This window comes from Dicentrarchus labrax, unplaced genomic scaffold, assembly GCF_905237075.1.
Source record: "Dicentrarchus labrax unplaced genomic scaffold, dlabrax2021, whole genome shotgun sequence".
In the NCBI taxonomy this organism is placed as follows: domain Eukaryota; kingdom Metazoa; phylum Chordata; class Actinopteri; family Moronidae; genus Dicentrarchus; species Dicentrarchus labrax.
The window spans coordinates 7,341,140-7,362,711 of record NW_026136721.1 but is presented as its reverse complement, the minus strand read 5'-3'; the positions used below and the strand labels follow the sequence as shown (position 1 = coordinate 7,362,711).

Below are 21,572 nucleotides of genomic sequence, written 5' to 3'. Positions count from 1 at the left end.
ACTACCTGCTGCCAGAGCCGTATAGTGAGAGAGTTGCTGTAAGGTTAACTAGCAAAGGCACATTCGGTGATGCCTCTTTTGCCTGTAACATCTGCAGAGAGCAACTATTACAACAGACAGCTCTGGTACCAAAATGAGACACTGACATCTGGGTTGTGATTTGGTTCTGTTGAAACCATACAACATCCATACTACCAAGCCCTAGTCCCAGAAGAGGCTCTCCGCTCCACTCTGCTTTCAAGTGCCTAGTCTCGATGAAGCCGGGCAGGAAGTCACACACCCTGTTCATACTGCCTGCCTGAGCAGTGTGTGGCAGCTGAACTGCTGCAGCTCGCTATCTGTGGTATCCACACAGAGAGTGTTTCTGCTGCAGAGCTGATGCTGCCAGCCCTGTCTTTCTATACTGAGTTAGCCTTTGACAAACACAGTACAATAAAAGCTTCGTTAACATGTGACTGGATTCTGTCCACAGAAACATGATCTCAAATAGATAAAGTTGTTGAGTTTATATAATACATTTATATGTTTTCCATGTCTGTAACATATTCTACATATATAGACATTGAAACTGTGGCAAAAGGTGTATATGTTGCGGGAAAACGGTGTGGCTCACTTCCAGAAAAATGTTCAGCAGCAGGCAGAAGCAGGCAGTGTGAACCGGGCTAGAGCCTAGCTAGCTACCTAAATAGAAATGTTGCGAGCTATTAAGGAACAGACGAACATACACAGAATTGAATAAAGGTTCATAAAAGTAAGTATGAAACAAAGCTATTTATTTCTTAGTGTGGTTATGATGTGCCTATTTCCCATTCTCCCTGTGCTTCCCTACTTATCTAGTAACGGATAATCTGTGCAAAATATAATTTATGTGCTTACAAAAACCTTATTCTGTGCAATGTGTCCTTGGATGGAGGCACAAATACTCCATATTTCTATCTCTCTCCATCTCTCCGTTTTCTTATTCTTTCTATTCTAGCCAGACATAACTATGTGAAGTGTGTAGCAGGAGAGAGTCTCCACATCTCACTGGAGGGCATTGACGTGGCTGACTCATTCCTCTCATTCTCCGGGGAGGCTGGCAACTTTACACTGGTAAGAAGGATGGATGGAGGGATGCAGTATTTATGGATGGATTGATAAAGGTGCAGAAGTATGAGGTTACTTTTGTTTCATAACCCGCATGTTTCTGTGCACTGGAATATAACAAATGTTATTTAGGTATTTGTGTACACCGATCAGCCATAATAACACTGATTATCTGGTTATCATGGCACCTGTGGGGGGGGGTGGCGTATATCAGGCAGCAAGTGAACATTTTGTCCTCAGAGTTGATGTGTTAGAAGCAGGAAAAATGGGCACTGTGAGGATCTGAGCGACTTTGACAAGGGCCACATTGTGATGGCTAGATGACTGGGTCAGAGCATCTCCAAACCTGCAGCTCTTGTGGGGTGTTCCTGTCTGCAGAGGTCAGTATCTATCAAAAGTGCTCCAAGGAAGGAAAAGAACCAGAGACATGGTCATGGGGGGCCAAGGCTCAGTGATTTAGGTGGGGAGTGAAGGCTGGCCCGTGTGGTCCGATCCAACAGACGAGCTACTGTAGCTCAAACTACTGAAACAGTTAATGCTGGTTCTGATAGAAAGAGGTCAGAACACACAGTGCAGAGCAGTCTGTTGGTATGGGACCACAAGGGTGCCCAGGTGGTCACAATGTTATAGCTGATCGGTGTATATCTAAGTAGAACAGCCTTAGCTCTACTTATGGAGCCTCATGGAGGATGGATTTTGCACTTGCTGATATTTAACTGCAGGTTACATAGAGAAAGTTTTACTCAGAAGTACCTGTATAGTGTGCAGGGCTGACGGCAAAATGATCACTCTCAGGGAAAAAGCAAATTAAACACAACAACATGAACTCACTTGTTTGATAAAACCAAATGCTCCATGTATCAAATGTTATTTTGAGCAACTTACTGAAAATAATTTTTATACAATTAGCATTGATGACAATGTAAATCCGTTACACAACTAAACCAGCCATGAACATGCAGTTCATGAGCAGGGACCATACCATCAGCTGAGATGAGAATGAATAGTTAATTAAATATGAAACATGTCAGTAAGTTTGAAAAGGAAAAAGTGCTAGGAGAATTTGAAGAGACTCCGGACATGGTTATAACCTACAAAAGTGAGAAAGTCACCAGAATTGGTGTCCTGATCAGAGGGTCAGATAGGGAGCAATCTCGGAACCCACTGGCTATCCTCTGATAACAATTTAGCTTCCTGGGGCAATGGCCACTGTTTTGGGGCTTCTAGTGTAGTAGGCATGGGACCATATGAACATTTTATGTCACGATAATCTTGGCTATGATAAGTGCTTTTTATCCCAATACTATATGCTATGATATTGTATATCGTCCCATCCTTATGGTGTAGCCAGTGAGCCAAGACTTCCTCTGGAGTCCAGTTAGCAACTTCATATGCTACAGTGATGAAAAAGACACATTTCGGCTAATCTAAAACTTATCCGTATATGAATGCAGATACATTTTTAGCTGAGTGGGATGGGGAATATTTCTTGCCTACAGGAAGTGGATTTTATTTGTTTTATTTAATTTTTATCAATTTTTTCTGACGCTGATAACTTTCACTTTATCCTGACAGTAGTATATGAGACAGATAATCTGTGAAACAATCAGGTTCCCCTGGCTCCTCCTAGTGATCCTGATGGTATTTACAAGAATCCACTGGGTCTGAATGAAAACAACCAATCAGAGCTCAGAAAGATGGAAAGACGTTTGGGCTGGTGGTTTGAAGATAGTTGATTGTTGAGTCTCATTTCCAGCGTTGATTTGACGGTCTGGGAATGAGACTCAACAAACAACTATCTTTCTCAGCTTTGTTTGTTGTTTGTTTCAGCAAATACGATAAAATGTTTTTTTTATTAAAGTTACCTACTTAAGCTTCAATAACATTAACACACATTGCTGTAAATGTGCCAGAGTAAGCAAAGAGGCTTTTTTTTACTTCTTGAAAGCTTTTCAGGTGTATATAGACACCTCCATGGATGCCAATTTTGTAACATTTTAAAAGCTCGTAAGAAATTCCCTGAATGTGATTCAGATGGAAATGTGATTGGCGATCCTGAGTGATGTTCTGACAGGAGTTTTGTCTCCCTCAGGTGCAACATGGTACTTGGGTGCCCCACAGCTTTCCGGATTACTTGGACCGGATTGAGATCCACTCCACGACAATCTCAATCAAGAATGTGAACTACACTGATGAGGGACGTTACACCCTGAAAGATCGCAGGGACCGGGTGGTGTCTATTACTAGGATGGACTTGACAGGTGGGTCCCTCGATCTTTATTATTCGTTTGGAGCCCAAATTAGGTTCCACCAAGTGGTCACTAGTCTTCCTGGGGTCCACAATTGTGTGATTGCAGTTAGGGTTGTTAAAATCCAAGCAGTTGCTGATATATTTACACGTAGTTTCAGCTGGGAAACGTCTTAGTGCCAAGTTTGCTACAGATTATTATTACACCTGTTTTTCTTATTAAACAGCAAAATGCCACCGTTCGCCTTCAGAATTCAAGTTTCTCTCTTTCACTGAACTAAGACCAGCTAAATTGCGTTGTTAAAGCTAGGGTTTTGTTATATTGGCTGAAGTTCTTTCCCCATTAAATCCTCAAATAAAAAAACAAATCTGGTGTCTGTAGCGGTCACAGGCGTGCAGTAAGTCCTGTCAGTCATTTCAATGGTTGGCTGACCAGCCAGTCTACTTACCTCTGCATACTACAACTGGATACTGTTAGCGATGACAGTGATGCACTGTGCTCCTCTCAGGCACTACGTGTTCATGTATGTTGGAGGAGTGGCTTTGGAGGGAGGCTGTCTCTTGTTAGTTTGTCCATCATTACCTAACCTAGTTTTTCATTCGAGTCATTCAGACTCAACCAACACTAAATAAAACTCCCCAAGACCGTCTTGGTTAGTCTCTCCACTGTTCAAACACCAGCTCTGGTTTGGTTGAAATAAACCTTTAATTATATGCGATAATTATAGATTATAGGCTCTACACACACCTCTGTCTGCCATTGCCATCCTCTGTTTGCTGACGTTACCATCTTAGCTTGCTGAATGAGAGCAACTCTCACTCATTCTTTGGTTGAAGACAGGGTTCCCATGTGTCCTGGAAAACCTGGAATACCTGGAAATTGATATGCCCAAATATCGTGGAAATAATTAATGTTGTCCTGGGAAATTTATTTCAATTTTATTTACTAACTCAGATCGCACAAAGCAGGTTTACCAGACACAGAGCGACCTTTTTAGGGTCTAGTGTATTTTTTCCAGAGCCGCATTTAGAATTCCGATGAAAGCCCAGTGGAAGAATTTCTTGTTGTTGTGGTTAATACAGTGTATCATTAAAAATGGAAGAATAAAACTAAATGTGTAAATATTTGACCTACCAGTAAAATATCTAACCATTTGTGAACAAGTGCTGTCTTGGAAAATGTCCTGGAAAGGTCTTGGAAAAACATTTCCTAAACAGAGTGGGAACCCTGGGAAGAACATAAAAATCATAAAAATCACAAAAATTGCCCCCAAAAAATGACTGATTTAGCCAATCTTCCAACCCTGCCTGCAGCCAGTAAATTTGACACTGAGCATTAACAGGTTTAGAAGCACAGAACAAGCTGTCAAATTCCAAACCCTGGTTCTGATCAGCTGTGAATGTGCCTTCACTGCCTCCTCCAGCTGTCTTGTCAGACTCTGATCTGTAGAGAATGAGACCGGCTTCCTGCTAACAAAAAGGCTTGAATAGTCCTATATCTGCCTCTTAAGCTCATCTCTAATTAACGATGTGAGGCTGTCAGAGTAATGAAATAGCTCTCACAGGACTGCACAGTTGGAGTTTGCTTGCAGTTGATAATGATTTAATTGCAATAAAGAAGTACAAGAATGGATCAGTTCATCAATATAACAAGATAATCCGCAGTCTCAGTCCTTACACAGCAGCAGTGCCATTAATAGCGCCCTCCAAGGTGAAGGGACCCATGTTGATTGATAGTTGACGTGTGTGTGCACTAATAGGGGGTATTTTAACTAGAGCTATTTTTAACAACCTCTTCCTCCCACCTATTTTACTCCAACACTCCAGACCTGCTTCCAGAGAAAGCTAACCTTATTTTAAGGCTGAACAGTGTTCATTATTCATTAATATTTCCGCAGCTGCCTGAACTTTTTATGTGATTTTCTGCTTTTTATGTGATTTTCTTGCTAAACCAGTTTCTACTGTCCATATTCACTTAACTGTTGCTGATATGTCAACAACCCCAGCTCTCAATACCGGCAGCCTCATGGAGGCTCGTGGATTTTGCACTTGCTGATATTTAACTGCAGGTTACATAGAGAAAGTTTTACTCAGAAGTACCTGTATAGTGTGCAGGGCTGACGGCAAAATGATCACTCTCAGGGAAAAAGCAAATTAAACACAACAACATGAACTCACTTGTTTGATAAAACCAAATGCTCCATGTATCAAATGTTATTTTGAGCAACTTACTGAAAATAATTTTTATACAATTAGCATTGATGACAATGTAAATCCGTTACACAACTAAACCAGCCATGAACATGCAGTTCATGAGCAGGGACCATACCATCAGCTGAGATGAGAATGAATAGTTAATTAAATATGAAACATGTCAGTAAGTTTGAAAAGGAAAAAGTGCTAGGAGAATTTGAAGAGACTCCGGACATGGTTATAACCTACAAAAGTGAGAAAGTCACCAGAATTGGTGTCCTGATCAGAGGGTCAGATAGGGAGCAATCTCGGAACCCACTGGCTATCCTCTGATAACAATTTAGCTTCCTGGGGCAATGGCCACTGTTTTGGGGCTTCTAGTGTAGTAGGCATGGGACCATATGAACATTTTATGTCACGATAATCTTGGCTATAATAAGTGCTTTTTATCCCAATACTATATGCAATGATATTGTATATCGTCCCATCCTTATGGTGTAGCCAGTGAGCCAAGACTTCCTCTGGAGTCCAGTTAGCAACTTCATATGCTACAGTGATGAAAAAGACACATTTTGGCTAATTTAAAACAGATATCTGTATATGAATGCAGATACTTTTTTTAAAAAGCTAAATGGTCATGATCAGATGGTAGCCAGCGGGTTCCGAGATTACGTTCTGTCTTTGGCAATTAGACCCCAGCACTATTAAATATACAACCATACTCACCTGTGACCCCCCTCCCCACTTATATTTCCAATGCAGACCATCATGAGTCCCAGGGAAACCCTCTCATTGCTCTCCTCTTACTGCTGGGCATCCCGGCTGGGATTTGTTGCTGTTGTCGGAAGAAGATTTTCAAGAAGAAAGCCAACACTGCTGCAACGCTACAGGTACTAACAGAAGGCACAGACGAGTACGACTCCATCTGGAGATGCTTTTTTTACAAACTTGTTACATAAATAATGTACATCTCTATTGTGAACATCTCTTTCAGGGAATGTCCCATAATTTGGCATTTGGTCAAAGTGTAAAGGCACATATTGGGGCTAATTAAATCAGGTTCCCCACACATCCTAGAAAACCTAGAAATTTAGAAACCTTCCAGTCATGGAATCACTTGGAAATAAAATATGTTGTCCTGGATCATTTTAATTATATTTAGCCCCTGACTCACTACGTAAACCTGTGCATCTTTTATTTGAAACTCCACTGTTGGTAGAATAAATTGACAATTCAAAGCGGGTTTACCAGATGCAGAGTGGAATGGAAGAATGCACATTTTTGTCAGTTAAGAGCTGTTTAGACCACTTAGAGTGAACTTTGGGCATCAAGTCTATTTTGGGAACGCTGCAGACGGTCACACGTACATGCAGCCTGATAATAATGATCAAATTTATATTTGTTGTTGTTGTGGTGATAATTTGTTATTGTACGTGCAACAAACACATACTTTCCACCTCTTCTTTTAATAGGTATGTGAACCCTGTGGGAACCTTAAACATGTTTTAAATTTAAATGTTTTCCCTGAAATTAAAATTCTGCTCCTCCATCCAGCAGCCACCTTCCCCTGGTGAGGTGCTGGTTCTTTTTGTGGGGAGTGGTGAGAGCAGCACCTAAACCCCAAATATCAGTGCCTATTCTATTATTGTAAATATTCTACATTGACAAAATAATCCTTTTACATGAGCCAGTTGTCCTTATAAACACGTTGTCTTGCTTCTTTGGCATCTGTGTACTTTATTAATTACTTTTACCCCAAAATCAATATAGGTATTAACCATGAAGCAATAAGCACTGAATTATGGTAAGAATAACATACCATGTTTACACACTGTAGACTTATACCCTTTTTACCCCAAGCTTAGCACGCATACAGGTTTTTAAATGCAGGTAGAACCACTTACAAATAAAAATACAAAAAATTAAAAAACCCCATTGCCAGGAGACAATGAGGCTTTTGGTTTAAAGGTCAAAATAATATTAAAGGTCTGATATTTAAAAAAAGCACAGCTGCCCATGGCTGATATATAATGCCAATATCCAAACAAAGAAAAGTAACATGTAGAATTCTATCCTACAGGGAATTCAGGCAATGTTTACAGCAATGCGGGTAAGGTACAGGGGCTCACAAAGCCATTTCATTATTGTATTGCGTACTCGATCTAATTGCATATACACAATGCTGAAACACATTTCAAAATTATATTCAGTATCGCTGATCCTCTCTGCTGTTGTTCCACACCAAGAAGATTGAGACAGCCATGCACAGACGTTGGATTAGACATCACCAACAGCAGCAGCAGAGAGGCCAGGGACCTTTGTTACAATGGCTACTGTTTTATATCTTTACTTCAGTCTCTCTTTCAAACTTAACACCGCTGAATCAGTAGAAGCTCTCTCTCCCTGTTGTTCCCATAGATTGTAACTAACAGTAAATCATGTTCCTGGCTGTTTACGCACCAATGACGGGAACTCCAGCGTTCATCAGACCTGGAAAAGAGGGCCAAACTTAGTGTGTCCACCCGGGTTTCATGTTTCCATCACTCTGTGTGTAATAGAGACTCTGTGTCTGAAACTGGCTGGAAAAGAGTTTTATTTTTGCAATTAATAGTTTATTGTTTTTTCACAATAATCTAAATATTTGGTAGTTTTACAACTGCTAAAGAGAAGTGTGCTCTCTCTGTCGCTCTCTCTCTCTCACTCTCTCTCTATCTCGCTCTCTCACTCCCTCTCTCACTCTCTCACTCTCTCACTCACTCTCTCTCTCACTCTCTCATTCACTCTTTCTCTCACTCTCTCACACACACACTCACTCTCTCTCACTCACTCACTCACTCTCTCTCTCGCTATCTCACTCACTCTCTCTCTCGCTCTCTCACTCACTAACTCACTCTATCTCTCGCTATCTCACTCACTCTATCTCACACACACACACACTCTCTCACTCACTCGCTCTCTCACTCTCTCACACACACACACACACACTCTCACTCACTCTCTCTCTCTCTCTCTCTCTCTCTCTCTCTCTCTCTCTCTCTCCAGACTACCCCACAAGCAGTCCATCCTCCTCCCGGTGGTCCTGTTGGACCTGCTCCTCCCTACAGCACTCCTGGACAACCAGGAGCGGTGAGAAAATACCAACACATTAATGTATATGTTAATATCACTGTCTCAAAATATGGTATTGAACTGCTGTTTACTCACTGAATGTGTTTTGTTTGCAGGTGTACTACCATGGCCCTGACCCTAGCATGGTATGTAAGACAGTACATAACACACATTTATTACACTGTAACATCTTTTTACACAGTCATTATGCAACTTACCACTGTATTTAATGGATTTTTCCACTTGTGTATATGCCTCTATGTATGTGTTCCTACATAGGGTCCTTCATTCCACCCTCCTCCGATGACAGGCCCAGGACAGTGGAACGGCCCCCCACCCTCCCCAGTTAGTATCACACCACAAGCCTGCTTTTTTAAAGCCCCCCTCCAGTCAGAACTTAGTGTTTCTTCTTGTCCCTACAGTGTGCTGTTTGAATGCTGTCTGTGCAGAGTGTGAATCTAGAAGGATGTCTAAAACTTGAAATGAACAACATTAACATATACTTAAATGCAGAAATTCAGACACACATTATTATTCCAAGCAGACTATGTTAAAAAATGTGTGAAGGGGATCTTTACATATAGATAAACCTGATCCAGCCTAATATGTTTTCTTTGACTCCCCAGATTTCCTGTTTGCCTTCTTCCTCCCTCAATATTTACTGATCTAACTCTCCCTCCCTAAATGTCTCCCTCTCCAGGGTTATAACCCAGCCTACCCACCCCAGAACCCTGGCTATCCTCCTGTCGGTCCAGCTATGAACCCCCCCACCCTGCCTTCACAATGGAACGGTCCACCACCAGGCCAGTACCCTCCTGGACCTGGAGCTCCAATGGTATGACACTTAGTCTGACAGGAATGCTGGGGGGCGTCTCATGTTGCTTAATTGCATTCATGTTTCCCTCACTTTTCTTTTATCCTGTATCATTTCCTTGCATCTTAGTCCCTCCATAATAACTGATATCCAATAAAGGGGCGCGCCGATCGGCAAAACACTTTCTCTCTTGTGTATCCTCGCTCATAGCTCCTCAGAGATCACTCCTCGCTACTCGGTGCAAGATGGCGGACCGGAACAACTTCTGGTTTAAGTGAGGATCGAGGAAATGACAAATTAGAGACTTGGGATGTACCTCAGGTCAATTTAGGATTTGGCCATTGACCTTTCAGCTAATTTAAATCAAGGGCTGACTTGAAAACTATCTGAAAAAAATCAGACTGACCCCAGTAGTACCTCAAGTTCTGACACATACTCAAACTAGCCTTTTATTAAAGCTGCAGTAGGTAACCTTTATAAAATAGCTTTTATATTTAGCTTTTCATATTTGCTGAATCAACTGTCTTTCTCAGCTCTGATTGGTTGTTTTTGTTCAGACCCGGTGGATTCTTGCAAATACCATTAGGAGCACTAGGAGGAGTCAGAGGAACCTGATTGTATCACAGATTATCTGTCTCATGTACTACTGTCAGGATATAGTGAAGGTTTCAGTGAATATGACAGAAAGTTATTTTAATTGTTGTTAATTGTTTCATTTGTGGTGTGTGTGTGTGTGTGTGTGGGTAGGGCTATGCTCCAGGTCCAGTCATGTATAGCTCTCCTCCACCAGCAGCAGCTAGTGAACCTGGTAAAGAGGAGCTCAAGATGGAGAATATGTATCCCTCACCTGCTGACCCCCTGTTGACTGCCACACCACAGGTATGTACACACAGAATACACACAGATACACACAACACACACACACACACACACACACACACACACACACACACACACACACACACAAACACACACTATGGTCCTGAAATGACCCACATGGCGATTGTCATCCACCACTACTTTCTTTCTGGCGTTGGCACTATTAATACTACATATAAAGCTTTTTTTAAAAAGCTTTCTGGATGTCACCTGATGAGCATGGGTGCCTGGCCAATCCTAGTGCATGAATGCTGTGGGCATGCACATGTTTTCATATGAATGTGTTGACAAACTCTGTTTTCACCCTCTAGGCTGAAGCTGCATACTCTCCTGTGGCCCCTGTAGCTCCTGTGGCCCCCTCCTCTGACGATGCCTACAAGTTCCAGGTCGACAAATCCACCACCAACTTCCTGTAGGGACACCAACTACTGCAGCAGCAGCTTCCTCACCGGTCCTTCCTCACTTTGATGTTACAGTGCCCCTCTGTGGCCATTTTGCATTCCTCTCTCCAAGCATTTAAATCAGGGACGCGTAATGGCGCAGGTGGATACGATGAACAACATGTGGACATTAGATTTTATTCTGTGCCTCCTTGCCTTGATGATGTGTTTTAGGCCAAATGATCAATTCTCTGGTATTAAATTTAGCTGTGTTTTTGCAGTCAGCATGTAGGAGTTAGTGGAGATTTCCAGAGGCGAGGAGACAAAAAAAGGTTTTTACGTGTTAGCAACTGGAACAGAGATAAAATAGCTTAAATACAGGGCTAGGTTCAGTTTACCAATTGTTTAAGAGATGTCATTAGCACATAATTGTTGTTTCTATCTACATTTTCACTGATTCCAGCCCTGTTTTTCTTTTTCTTTGATTCCTTGTTTCTATTTACGATTAGCGAAAGCTGACTCCCAATTTAAAGTGCCAGGAAAACAAAGGAATCAAGACAAAAACTTTAGGTTTACCAGTCAGTATAGATGCAACAAAAGGAAGCAAAGCAGTTCACTGGGAAAATGATTGACTGAAAATCACTCAATAGTAAGTAGTAGCTAACAGATGTCTTAGATGAGAAATGTTTCAGCCTTGAGGTATATTCATACAGCTCCTGTTACTTTTGACCTCTGTACCCTTATTATTTCTTCCGTTGTCTCCATAATTTCCTGAAGGAGAGTCATACAGCTTTGCAAAACATATATTTACTACGTATATATATATACGATATTTAGAAACTGTGTCAGCTGGAGCTAATAAATCGGCCTTGAGCAACCTCAGGTCTGATGGTGAGCCTCTTACAATTCCCAATGAAAAAACAAACTAAAAACCCCACTACAGTGTAGATACTGCCATACTCCTCTGACATACTGTGAGACAGCATTGGAACATGCATGATGCCGCTGTGAAGAAGCCAGTCACAGACAAAGTTGTCAAGCTTTGTACCCAAACTGCCACATACAGTGAAATAGCATCAGTCCTGTGTGGCTTTTTGTTGTTGGTAAAGTATAGACCCAGACAGCAAAAACTAGTTGAGGGTTATCTTACAGTAATTATATTTGGCCTGGAGCCCCAGACAACAACCAGTGTTCCTATCCTGGAATACTACTAGGTCCCAGGTTTGCTGTCCAGTAGCATTGTAGATACACCGATCAGCCATAACATTGTGACCACCTGGGCACCCTGGTGGTCCCATACCAACAGACTGCTCTGCACTGTGTGTTCTGACCTCTTTCTATCAGAACCAGCATTAACTGTTTCAGCAGTTTGAGCTACAGTAGCTCGTCTGTTGGATCGGACCACACGGGCCAGCCTTCACTCCCCACCTGCATCAATGAGCCTTGGCCCCCCATGACCCTGTCTCCGGTTCTTTTCCTTCCTTGGACCACTTTTGATAGATACTGACCTCTGCAGACAGGAACACCCCACAAGAGCTGCAGGTTTGGAGATGCTCTGACCCAGTCATCTAGTCATCACAATGTGGCCCTTGTCAAAGTCGCTCAGATCCCCCCACTGACAGGAGCCATGATAACAAGATAATCACTGTTATTCACTGTCAGTGCTCACAGTGTTGCTGATCGGTGTACACCAAATAGATCTGGATGACTGAGAATCTTCACAAATGTCTCACAGTTTTTTTATACGTCTTTTGGCCCCCGTATGAGTATAGGCCCCGGGTAACACAGAACCTGCCTCATGGCCTTTAGTATATCAGCTGAAGTGGTGCTTCAGCGGTGCATATTCGCAACTAAGGGGCCGGTCCGACAGCCTTTACCAAACACCTTGGTAAAGTGCGTTGGGCACAGATTGTGGAGCAGGGCCGCAAGCGCAACCGTTAAAAAAAATTTGAGCTCTTGCCGTTGGGCTCTCTCTATTGTCTAGATCAGTGGTTCCCAACCTTTTTTCCTTGAAGCCCCCCTTGCCTGTGTCCAAGACAAGTCAGGCCCCCCCAACCCCAACCCCTACTCGCATACAGGCACTAAATAGGTAATAAATAGCTTAATGAATTTAAATGTGGACCAAAAATATGTTTTGATTTGGATTATACAGAGTTTTGATTATCCAATTGGGTGTGTTATTGGGATTTTATAAATTTAATTTTTGTAAATAATAATTTTGGTAACCTCACAACCTCAGCAGACAAAGTTGTGCGCAGCCCTGCGATCTTGGCAACCACTGTTCTAGACACATCTCGGTGTGAACGGCTACTGACAAATCACAATCCAACTGACAAATTGTCATCCTTGGGCTTTTGGGGTCTCGGTTGCCTGCTTAGACCTGGTTGGTAACCCAGTCTTGGCCCCCGGTCTTGAGTCAGGTTTGGGTGTCAAATCATCAGAACTCTAATCATGATAAGATTTTCTTATGAGCTAGCTACCTCATTTTTGGATTCTGTGCCTCTTCACAGGTCAACACTGTCGGGACAGTCTGGGTTTGATGGTATGAGATGAACTGAACTCACCACAACCCCCCCGACCCCTCGTCCGTTAGTGATAATTCCATTCAGATGATCTGGATTTGGTGTGAAGGCTCTTGTAACCCACTAAACCGTAGGAATGCTAACAGAAAAAACACTTTGACTGCCTTTCAGGGTGCCTCCTTACTATTGCAGCAAAAAAACATATCACTCATTATCCAATCAGAGCCTCTGACACCACCCGTATATCATCACAGTGGAGCAGGAAGTAGCAGCATTCACTAAACAGTGTAGCAACTGCATGTTTGTCAGTTATCACCCTAGATCAGGGAAATGTAGTTTGGCCACCACCCCCTTTTTGATCTGTCATCCTCTTTTATTATTGTTTAATTATCACTTGTGAATTGATTTACCCGACTGGTCGATGCCGTTGTATATAATTACAAAAGTGAATGCACAGTTTGACCAACAGTAGACTGATGAGTGTTCCCGTGTCCGTCCTTTTATCGACGATGGAGGTCAGAAACCTTCCCACTTATCTAGAACATTCACATTAAAACCACTAAGAGGCCTCATTAAACTGTAAATATCATCACAATGCCTTTCTCTGCCAAAGTCTGATTTTATTTACCATATTTTAGTGTTTTATTTTGTTTGTCGAGGTGAGTAAATACAGTGAACCTTGATACTGCAGTGTAAATGGCCTTTCCAATTTGCCTCCCAATTACCCATTCACTCACACATGGCAGTGAGCTACCGTGCTGGTCTAACAATTGGGAGCATTTTGGGGTTCAGTGTCTTGCCCAAGGACACAAGAAAGAGCTTGTGATCAAACTGGCAACCTTGTGATCAAACTGGCAACCTTGTGATCAGTGGACAACCCGCTCTACCACGCTGTCTCCACAGGGTATGCAGACCAAATGTAGGCCTGTCAGTCGTAGGTCGGCTGGGTTGTCTTTATTTCTTGGATATGATAATGGGTGAGATTACAGATTTTTGTTTCGAAATGAGAAAACCAAAATTATGAAACAAGCAATTTCCAGACTAACATTTAGAAATGTGTGGAACAAAACGGATTGTTTTTTATTTTCAAAACGAAAATAAAAAATGCCCATTTTCTAATTTTGGTTTTCTCATTTCAAATTAAAAATCAGTTGGCCACAAAGTACACTGACCATAAAAAAAAAAAAAAAAGTGTCTTCGGCGTGACACCTTAAACCAGAGTTTCTGCGGGTTTTAACAGGTTTGATTTTAAGACCATCATGCTTGCAATGAATGCACCTTTTTCGCAAAAAAAGTATAAAGGATATGATATATGATTAAATTCTTTCCCCAAAACACATTTAAAAGCACGACTGAAAACGTTATAACTTTGTACATTCACTTCATTAATCAAATAATAAAGACAATTTAAGACCCCACTGACACCCTGTTAAACTGGAACAAACAAGTTCTGGACTGCACTCTTGTCTGCAGTTCACAACAAAATAAGCAGTGTGCTCCACTAAAGGGAGGATTCCATTTTAGGTGCCTTTTCATCTCTCAATGTGAAGTTGACTTTGGTCTCTTTTCTCTTCAACATTTGTGTCTTTGGGTAGATTGTCACATGAACAGCAAAGTAAGGTCTTGTTTTTTGTACCTTTGTGTCCTAGATCTGATTTTCCTCGCATGTAGCAATGCTGAGATGAACTGATTTGTACTGTTTTTGTGTAAATATAACCAATGATATTCACAAAGTGTAGTTGTAGTTGACAGTTACGGGTGCCGATGGAGTTGGCTCCACATCCACCTCTGGATTTTATGCCAATGAACGCTGAAATTGGTTTCCTACCTCTCATTTTATACCTATTTATATTGTACACGTATGTGCAACTCTGTGTCAGTGCATAAATAAAGGAAAGTTCTGAAGTTCTGGAGCTGTTGTTGGCTGCTCAAGAAATTCACCATTAAATTCTTTTACAGGAGAGAGTTGGAGAGTAAAGCACTCGGTATGCTCACCGTTGCCGACCTGTCGCGCGACAACGTGACGTCACAGGAGCGCCGTAACTATTTATATTTGCGCATGGTGGTCATGACACTAGATGCAGTCTTCTCTTTAACAGGTGTCGCTACTGAGGAGAGGCTACCGACTTTGCTACTTCTAGGCACTAGAAGAAGAAGAAAAAGTTTGTTTTTGAGGTTCTTCCAAATTTTCTCTTTTCCAACATTGATGGCGAGAAATCTGGCACCTCTGGGCATCTCTGTGTTCCTTCACTGAAGGATCGTACAGATCGTCCATCTTCCTGTTTCCGCTTTGGCACACTCAGCTGAAAAAAAGAGTGGTGAGCGTCTGGGCCAAAATCCTGGCGTGCCAGTGAGAGCTACATCATTTTGACGTCATTTTTCACGACAGGGCGGGAACGGCGAGTATACACGAGCCTTAAATGTGCAAGCTGGAAACCATATATGTTACTGTTAATAAACTTCAAAAACACTCTACTGTTCTTCTGGCCCATTTCAACATTGTTTACCAGCAGATACACTTAAAGCTGCAATAGCTCATTTTTATAAAAATATTGTTTTGTCATATTCACTGAAACTTTCCCTATATCCTGACAGTAGAACATGAGACAGATAATCTGTGAAACAATCAGGTTCCTCTGGTTCCTCCTAGTGCTCCTAATGAAGAATCCACAGGGCCTGAACAAAAACAGCCAATCAGAGCAGAGAAAGATAGAAAGATTCACAGAGTGTCAAATACAGATTTATTTCACAGATTATCTGTCTCATGTACTACTGTCAGGATATAGTGAAAAAACTTAAATTTTTTTATGTTCTCCATCCAGAAGAATCCAGTCTGACCTTATCTTGGTCAGCAGTTTCAATTTAGCAGGCGCTGTCAGCTGACACGTTGTAAGCCACAAAATCACACCACTGGTAATGACTTTGCGCTATTGCATCAATTTAGTCATGGTCAGTCATGGTTTTCTTCTTCCTGTGGACAACTGGTCTGACAGATTTGTCTCACACCTAGTGACAGCTGAACTATCTGAATCATGTTCAATGTCAGCGTCACATTAGTTAGCCAGCTCGTGTCTTTTTAACATGAGGTTAACGTGCCTCTCATACAGACACTACAGGGTACCTTGAGCTGAGGGGCCCGGTAACGTGTGTGTTCAACGACCTGAGAATGGGCCAGTGTTTCGGTACGCCGAGTCAACACAATCTTTTCTCATCAGGATCACATCTCAACACCTGTGAAATGTTATATTTGGTTTTTATTATGGGCATTTATAGCTGCACATTTATCTCCAAAAGTACCTGTATAACAAGAGTTTAACAGTGATGTGTATAACAAGGTACACACATACAGTACACACTACAGCAGTATGATAATACATCCCAGCAGACCATGACCTGCTAATCTCTGAGCTCAAATCAACTTACTACTGGTAAATGAGCGACATCTAAGGCACTAAACAGCATTTAGGATGGTTGAAAATGATGAGTGAAGAATCGGAATCTGTCAAAACACTGGTTGGATCACACTGAATCAAAGTGAATCATGCTGTTTTTCTCAGAAGGGCTTTAAAGCATTATGGTATCAAAACCTTTTCAACAGAACCACACACAATCAGAGCACGGATCCAACCTTATCAGGTTGAGGCTGAATAACACGAGCTGTAACCCACCAGCCGGTCCTGAGACATTTCAACCATTATGAGAAATAGCAGTGGATTGATTATTGGTTAATAATGGATTATTACTATTTCTTTTTGTCATATTTAAAAGAAGTATGTAGAAAAATTACTTACTGTAGCTTTAAGAGAATTTTGACATTTTCAAAGAATTCGCAAAATACACTAATTTGCTTTCTTTCCAAGAGTAAGACGATTAATATCCTGGCAGTGCATCATGTACAGAGAGCTGCAGTCAGGATAGGTTAGGCTAGCTTAACATAAACTGTGGAAACAGATAGCCTGGCTTTATCAAAAGTTTAAAAAGTACTCCAAACAGCACCTCGGATATATTAAAGATGAGATAATAAAACATTTGTGGTTTCAGAGGGAGTTCTACACTGCTGCTCATCAACCCGCTCAGGGAGCCCGCGCTGGCTGGAGATGCTGCACAGAAGTGCTGGGCAGACGGATGCACCACTTCAAAAATGTTCCAGCAAGTAACTCAGCGAAAAACTCCAGAAAAGAAAGCAAATATAAGTATTTCTCTAAATGTTTCTTTAATGTGGTTAAAGGACGGTTAGAGCGCTGGACGGAAAACGTTTCATCCTCTGCACCTTCCCACTGCAGCACAACACGCAGGATCAAATTTCCATTTTAAAAGGAGAAGCAGTAAAAAAAAAACAAATCACTGCCTCCAGGAAGTAATAATATTAATTAAAAATGAAAAAATCATGAGTAATAATAACTTTTGGAACACGTACAAAACCTCAAAACTGTAAAAACATTCCTTGAAGTTCCAGAGGCCCCGAAGGACAGCAGCGCTCCCTCGTGTGGTGCCAGGTATGGGAAGACGACAGACAAACACTTGTCTCAATTCACTCCTCTGTCCTCCTCCACCTCTCCATCTCCCTCAGCCTTCTCTCCAGGATCCTCACTTGCTCCTCCAGGTGAGCGGTTTTATCAGCCGCACTAGAAGGCTGGCTCCTCAAAGTCCCGACGCCGAACAGGACACAGACGCACACCAGGACGGCCAATCGGATGGCCATGGTTTCCGTGTCCACGCTGTGGTCGCTCAGGATGAGTCCGAAACAGGCCAAAGCCACGCTCACCTTCAGCAGCCACAGGGTCCGCCTCACAGTGGAGGCAACCAATCGGAAGGCGAGGGAGAGCAGCCAGTAGCTAACGAGAGCCACGAGAACCCACTGGACAACAAATATCAGGCCCTCTGGGGTCACCTTGTTGATGGGAATGCCACCTGTGGAAAACAGGAACACAAGGACAGCAAGAATATTCACTGAGGATTACAAAGACATTTTTATTTAATTGTGAAATTAATATAAAATATTAGGTTTAATATGCAAACGATGCATTATCTAATGCTAACTTTTGGTGAAATCTACAGACGCAAACAGACAATGTGCAGTAAAATAACACCTAAATGTGTATTTGGGCGTTTTCTTCAGTGCTCGAAATCAAGGATGTCTCGTTTATGTATATATATATATATATATATATATATATATACATACATACATACATACATACACACATATAATATAAATCCTTTTACTTGTTGGGTGTTCAAATATGAAAACTGTGAGGGGGCATTAGCTCTATGCTACGATGCACACAATCAACCAGGCAGCCTGCAAGTTGCAAACTTGCCGACTTACGCACTAGATTTAGCAACTTTTCAGACTTTATTTCTAAAGAGCGACTCACAACAAATTTAGACCCTCTGAGAAAAGGTGAGAAATAAATTCAAATATATTGTAATTCATCCCCATGCCTGCTGCTCAGAGTAATCGCAGTGCACGGCTCTTCTGCCAGCAGCACTGGGGTCTCTACCTCTCCTCTCGGGCTGTGTGCAGGCAGTCAGTAGGTGTGGAACATTTGACCTCTCTCGCTCTTTCATCCCGGATCTCTGGATTAGTGTGTTCCTATAGCTTAACCTACATATGTAAACACTTAGTTTGAACTTGTAAATATTTAAATAGTCATTTGATCTTCTCCATCCCTAGATTTTTTTTTTACCTTTTCAAATATACAATGTCTCTGTAGTAAATTTGTGATGATTTACTGTGTGTATTTAAAGTTCGCCATATACCCAGGGCCATGCCCTTTTGACTGGAGTGGCACAAGAGGGGCACTAACTTATGCAGGCGTAGTATGTGTCTCAGCTTCCCAGTCACTCCCAATTTATGTAATTCCAACACTGTTTATGGACCCCAGTCTGCAGAAATATTCAAATACACTAGACGAAAATAACAGATATATACCACGTGGAGAAAACTGCACAAAAATGTTATAATGGGGGCGACTTGCGGGTACCCATAGAACCCATTTTCATTCAGGTATCTTGAGGTCTGAGTTCAGAGGGATCCCTTTGAAAATGGCCGTGCTATCTTTCCATCGCCAAAAGTTTGCCCCACTTTGGAGCATTAATTAGCCACCCCTCCCAACACGCTAACATGGCTAGTACTGACAGATGCGTTAAGTCATTTAGGTTTCATATGATACCAGTCTCTTCACTCTAGCTTTAATACGAAGCCTACTACAGCCTCTGAAACACTGTGCGCAGTAGAAGAGGTAAGGATAAAGCAGTGACCAATGAGATTTCCCGGGGGGCCGCCCCAGGCCCCCCCCTCTGGAAAGCACCCCTGCACGTACTTATGAAACACGTTTGCATTTGCTCTGCAATTTGCTGCATTTACTGCACAAACAGTGAGAAATAAACAAGAAACAGCAACTCAACCAATGACTAAGAATAATGAGCACTTGTGGCCAAACACTCAATGTTTTATTCCGATATGAGTGCAGGGAACAACTAGCAGAGCTTCCATGGCTGACTACAGTGAGTCAATGAACACCAAGACCAATGATGTAAATGATGGTGATTGACAGTATAGTCTTTGGTGTGTGTGTGTGTGTGTGTGTGTGTGTGTGTGTGTGTGTGAGGTTTACCTTGGATTCCAGCAGCCTGCAGGAAGTGTGAAACATACTGCAGGAGCACGTTCAGACCCCCAGCCAAACTTCCTGCCACAACGCCCAGAACCTGAGAGAAAGCCTGGAGGAGAGAGCGGTGTAAGGACAGTGAGTGCTGAAGGTTACATAAGGAAGGGTTGACACAGTGAAATCAGCCTGCTTTCCCTACTCTACCCACAGTATGTTCACACCCTTCACTCTGCATACTCCTCACTTTCCACTGACACACACACACACACACACACACACTCACTCTGAGGTCAACCTGCCCTCATTCAATGTTCATGTTAGGCAATAAAGCTCAGAGCTACATGTCTAATTACCCATAAATAGTATGAAAGGATATTTTACAACGTAAACATTTATGCAAAGCTCATATACTAAAAAATGAAATGAAAATCTCATATCGAGCAGCTTTTTGTCTGAGATGGTCTTTGTTGTTGTGTTTTATAATTTATTTTTGTAGCACTCTGTTCCATGTAGAGTATATTAATAAATCCATATAAATGATAAACTTTTGATATAATGTATGCATTTACATTAGTTATTCATTTTACACATAATTTGGTAATAAATTAATTTAAGCAACAAAAGAATCTGAGGAGCCACTTGAGAGCCGAAAGAGCCGGCTCTTTTTAGTGAGCCGAGCCAAAGGAACCGGTTCTCTAAAAAGAGCCGGAACCCCATCACTACTTCAAACTCCATTTCTCCCTCTCACCTTCTGTACCGACAGCACCGTCTGCTCCCCGGCCAGCCTGCCCAGGTAGGTCCTTCCCTCCCCGGCCAGCTCAGCCAGCGCCGTCCGGAGCTCGTGGATCATCCCGGAGCGACTCTCGTACACTTTCTCCCCCGACACCGACAGCAACAACGCGCCGAGCACACACAGCCCGCCGAGAGCTCTTTGTTTCAGAGGGGTGGACATAGTGAAAGCGTGCAGGCTGTGATAACGATAAGGTATCAGCAGAACACAGACATTAACGACGGGCAGGGAGAAGTTGAAGGGAAGGAGCGAACGGGAGGAGACTGCACAGGATGTGGAAAAACTTTGTAGTTGGAATGGAAAGAAGAGTGTGCCACCCACTGGGCTCAGTGTGCAACACGTGTCCACAACCACTTTACTCTCTTCACTCAGGGAAGTTACTGTACCTACGGAAGCCTATGTATGCCAATGTTATGATTCTGTAAGTCATTCAAATGAGAAACTTATTACTCAAAATAATAACATTCTTAATATTTTGACTTAGTGTTTCAAAGTCCTTATTTTGAGAAAGTATCTCCCGTCAGATTGGAAATGGGCTTCCATATTGAACATCCTTTCTTCTCAACATAGACTGTATAAAATAGGTTCTGGTCTCAAAATCATAGAAGTTACATTGACTGGCAGTTCGATGCTGCTGGGAAAGGTTTAAGGAGGGTAAGGAAACTTTAAAAATATATACAGTAGGCCAATATCTCACCAATTCAATCCGTTATTTTAAAGGTTAAAAGATCTAAACTTGGAAGGCCTGAACACAAGTGATATTCACAGAGACTCTGCTAAACAGCCTCATCCTGCATGGATAAAGCAGGACAGGCAAAGAGCTCGTGGCCAAGTGTCAGGGAGAAGAAAACATTGAAATTGTCAAAAAAAAGATACCGATCATGTATAATTGTTAAAAATGAAAAAATACACAATACTAGAATCATCAGGAAAACTAATCT

At 42.0% G+C, this 21,572-nt stretch overlaps 2 protein-coding genes across 3 annotated transcripts in view; one reads left to right on the top strand and one right to left on the bottom strand.

The window, feature by feature from the left end:
- The window catches only part of wu:fc21g02 (histone-lysine N-methyltransferase SETD1B), a 29,010-nt gene extending 13,875 nt beyond the window's left edge, over window positions 1–15,135 (top strand). For both annotated transcript variants that reach the window (XM_051386135.1, XM_051386134.1), the window contains exons 6-14: window positions 977–1,092; window positions 3,179–3,347; window positions 6,290–6,417; window positions 8,570–8,653; window positions 8,752–8,781; window positions 8,915–8,980; window positions 9,336–9,470; window positions 10,197–10,328; window positions 10,640–15,135. In XM_051386135.1, the coding sequence (XP_051242095.1) occupies window positions 977–1,092; window positions 3,179–3,347; window positions 6,290–6,417; window positions 8,570–8,653; window positions 8,752–8,781; window positions 8,915–8,980; window positions 9,336–9,470; window positions 10,197–10,328; window positions 10,640–10,744 (965 nt within the window). In that variant the 3' untranslated portion in view covers window positions 10,745–15,135. The remainder of the gene's footprint in view (window positions 1–976; window positions 1,093–3,178; window positions 3,348–6,289; window positions 6,418–8,569; window positions 8,654–8,751; window positions 8,782–8,914; window positions 8,981–9,335; window positions 9,471–10,196; window positions 10,329–10,639) is intronic.
- Window positions 15,136–16,466: 1,331 nt separating this feature from the next.
- tmem109 (transmembrane protein 109) lies at window positions 16,467–21,002 on the bottom strand. The gene is made up of 3 exons (XM_051386180.1): window positions 20,590–21,002; window positions 19,851–19,953; window positions 16,467–18,141 (listed from the first exon to the last, which is right to left on the bottom strand). The coding sequence occupies exons 1-3, from the start codon at window positions 20,791–20,793 to the stop codon at window positions 17,762–17,764; spliced, it is 687 nt and encodes a 228-aa protein (XP_051242140.1). The 5' UTR covers window positions 20,794–21,002; the 3' UTR covers window positions 16,467–17,761.
- Window positions 21,003–21,572: the final 570 nt, after the last annotated feature.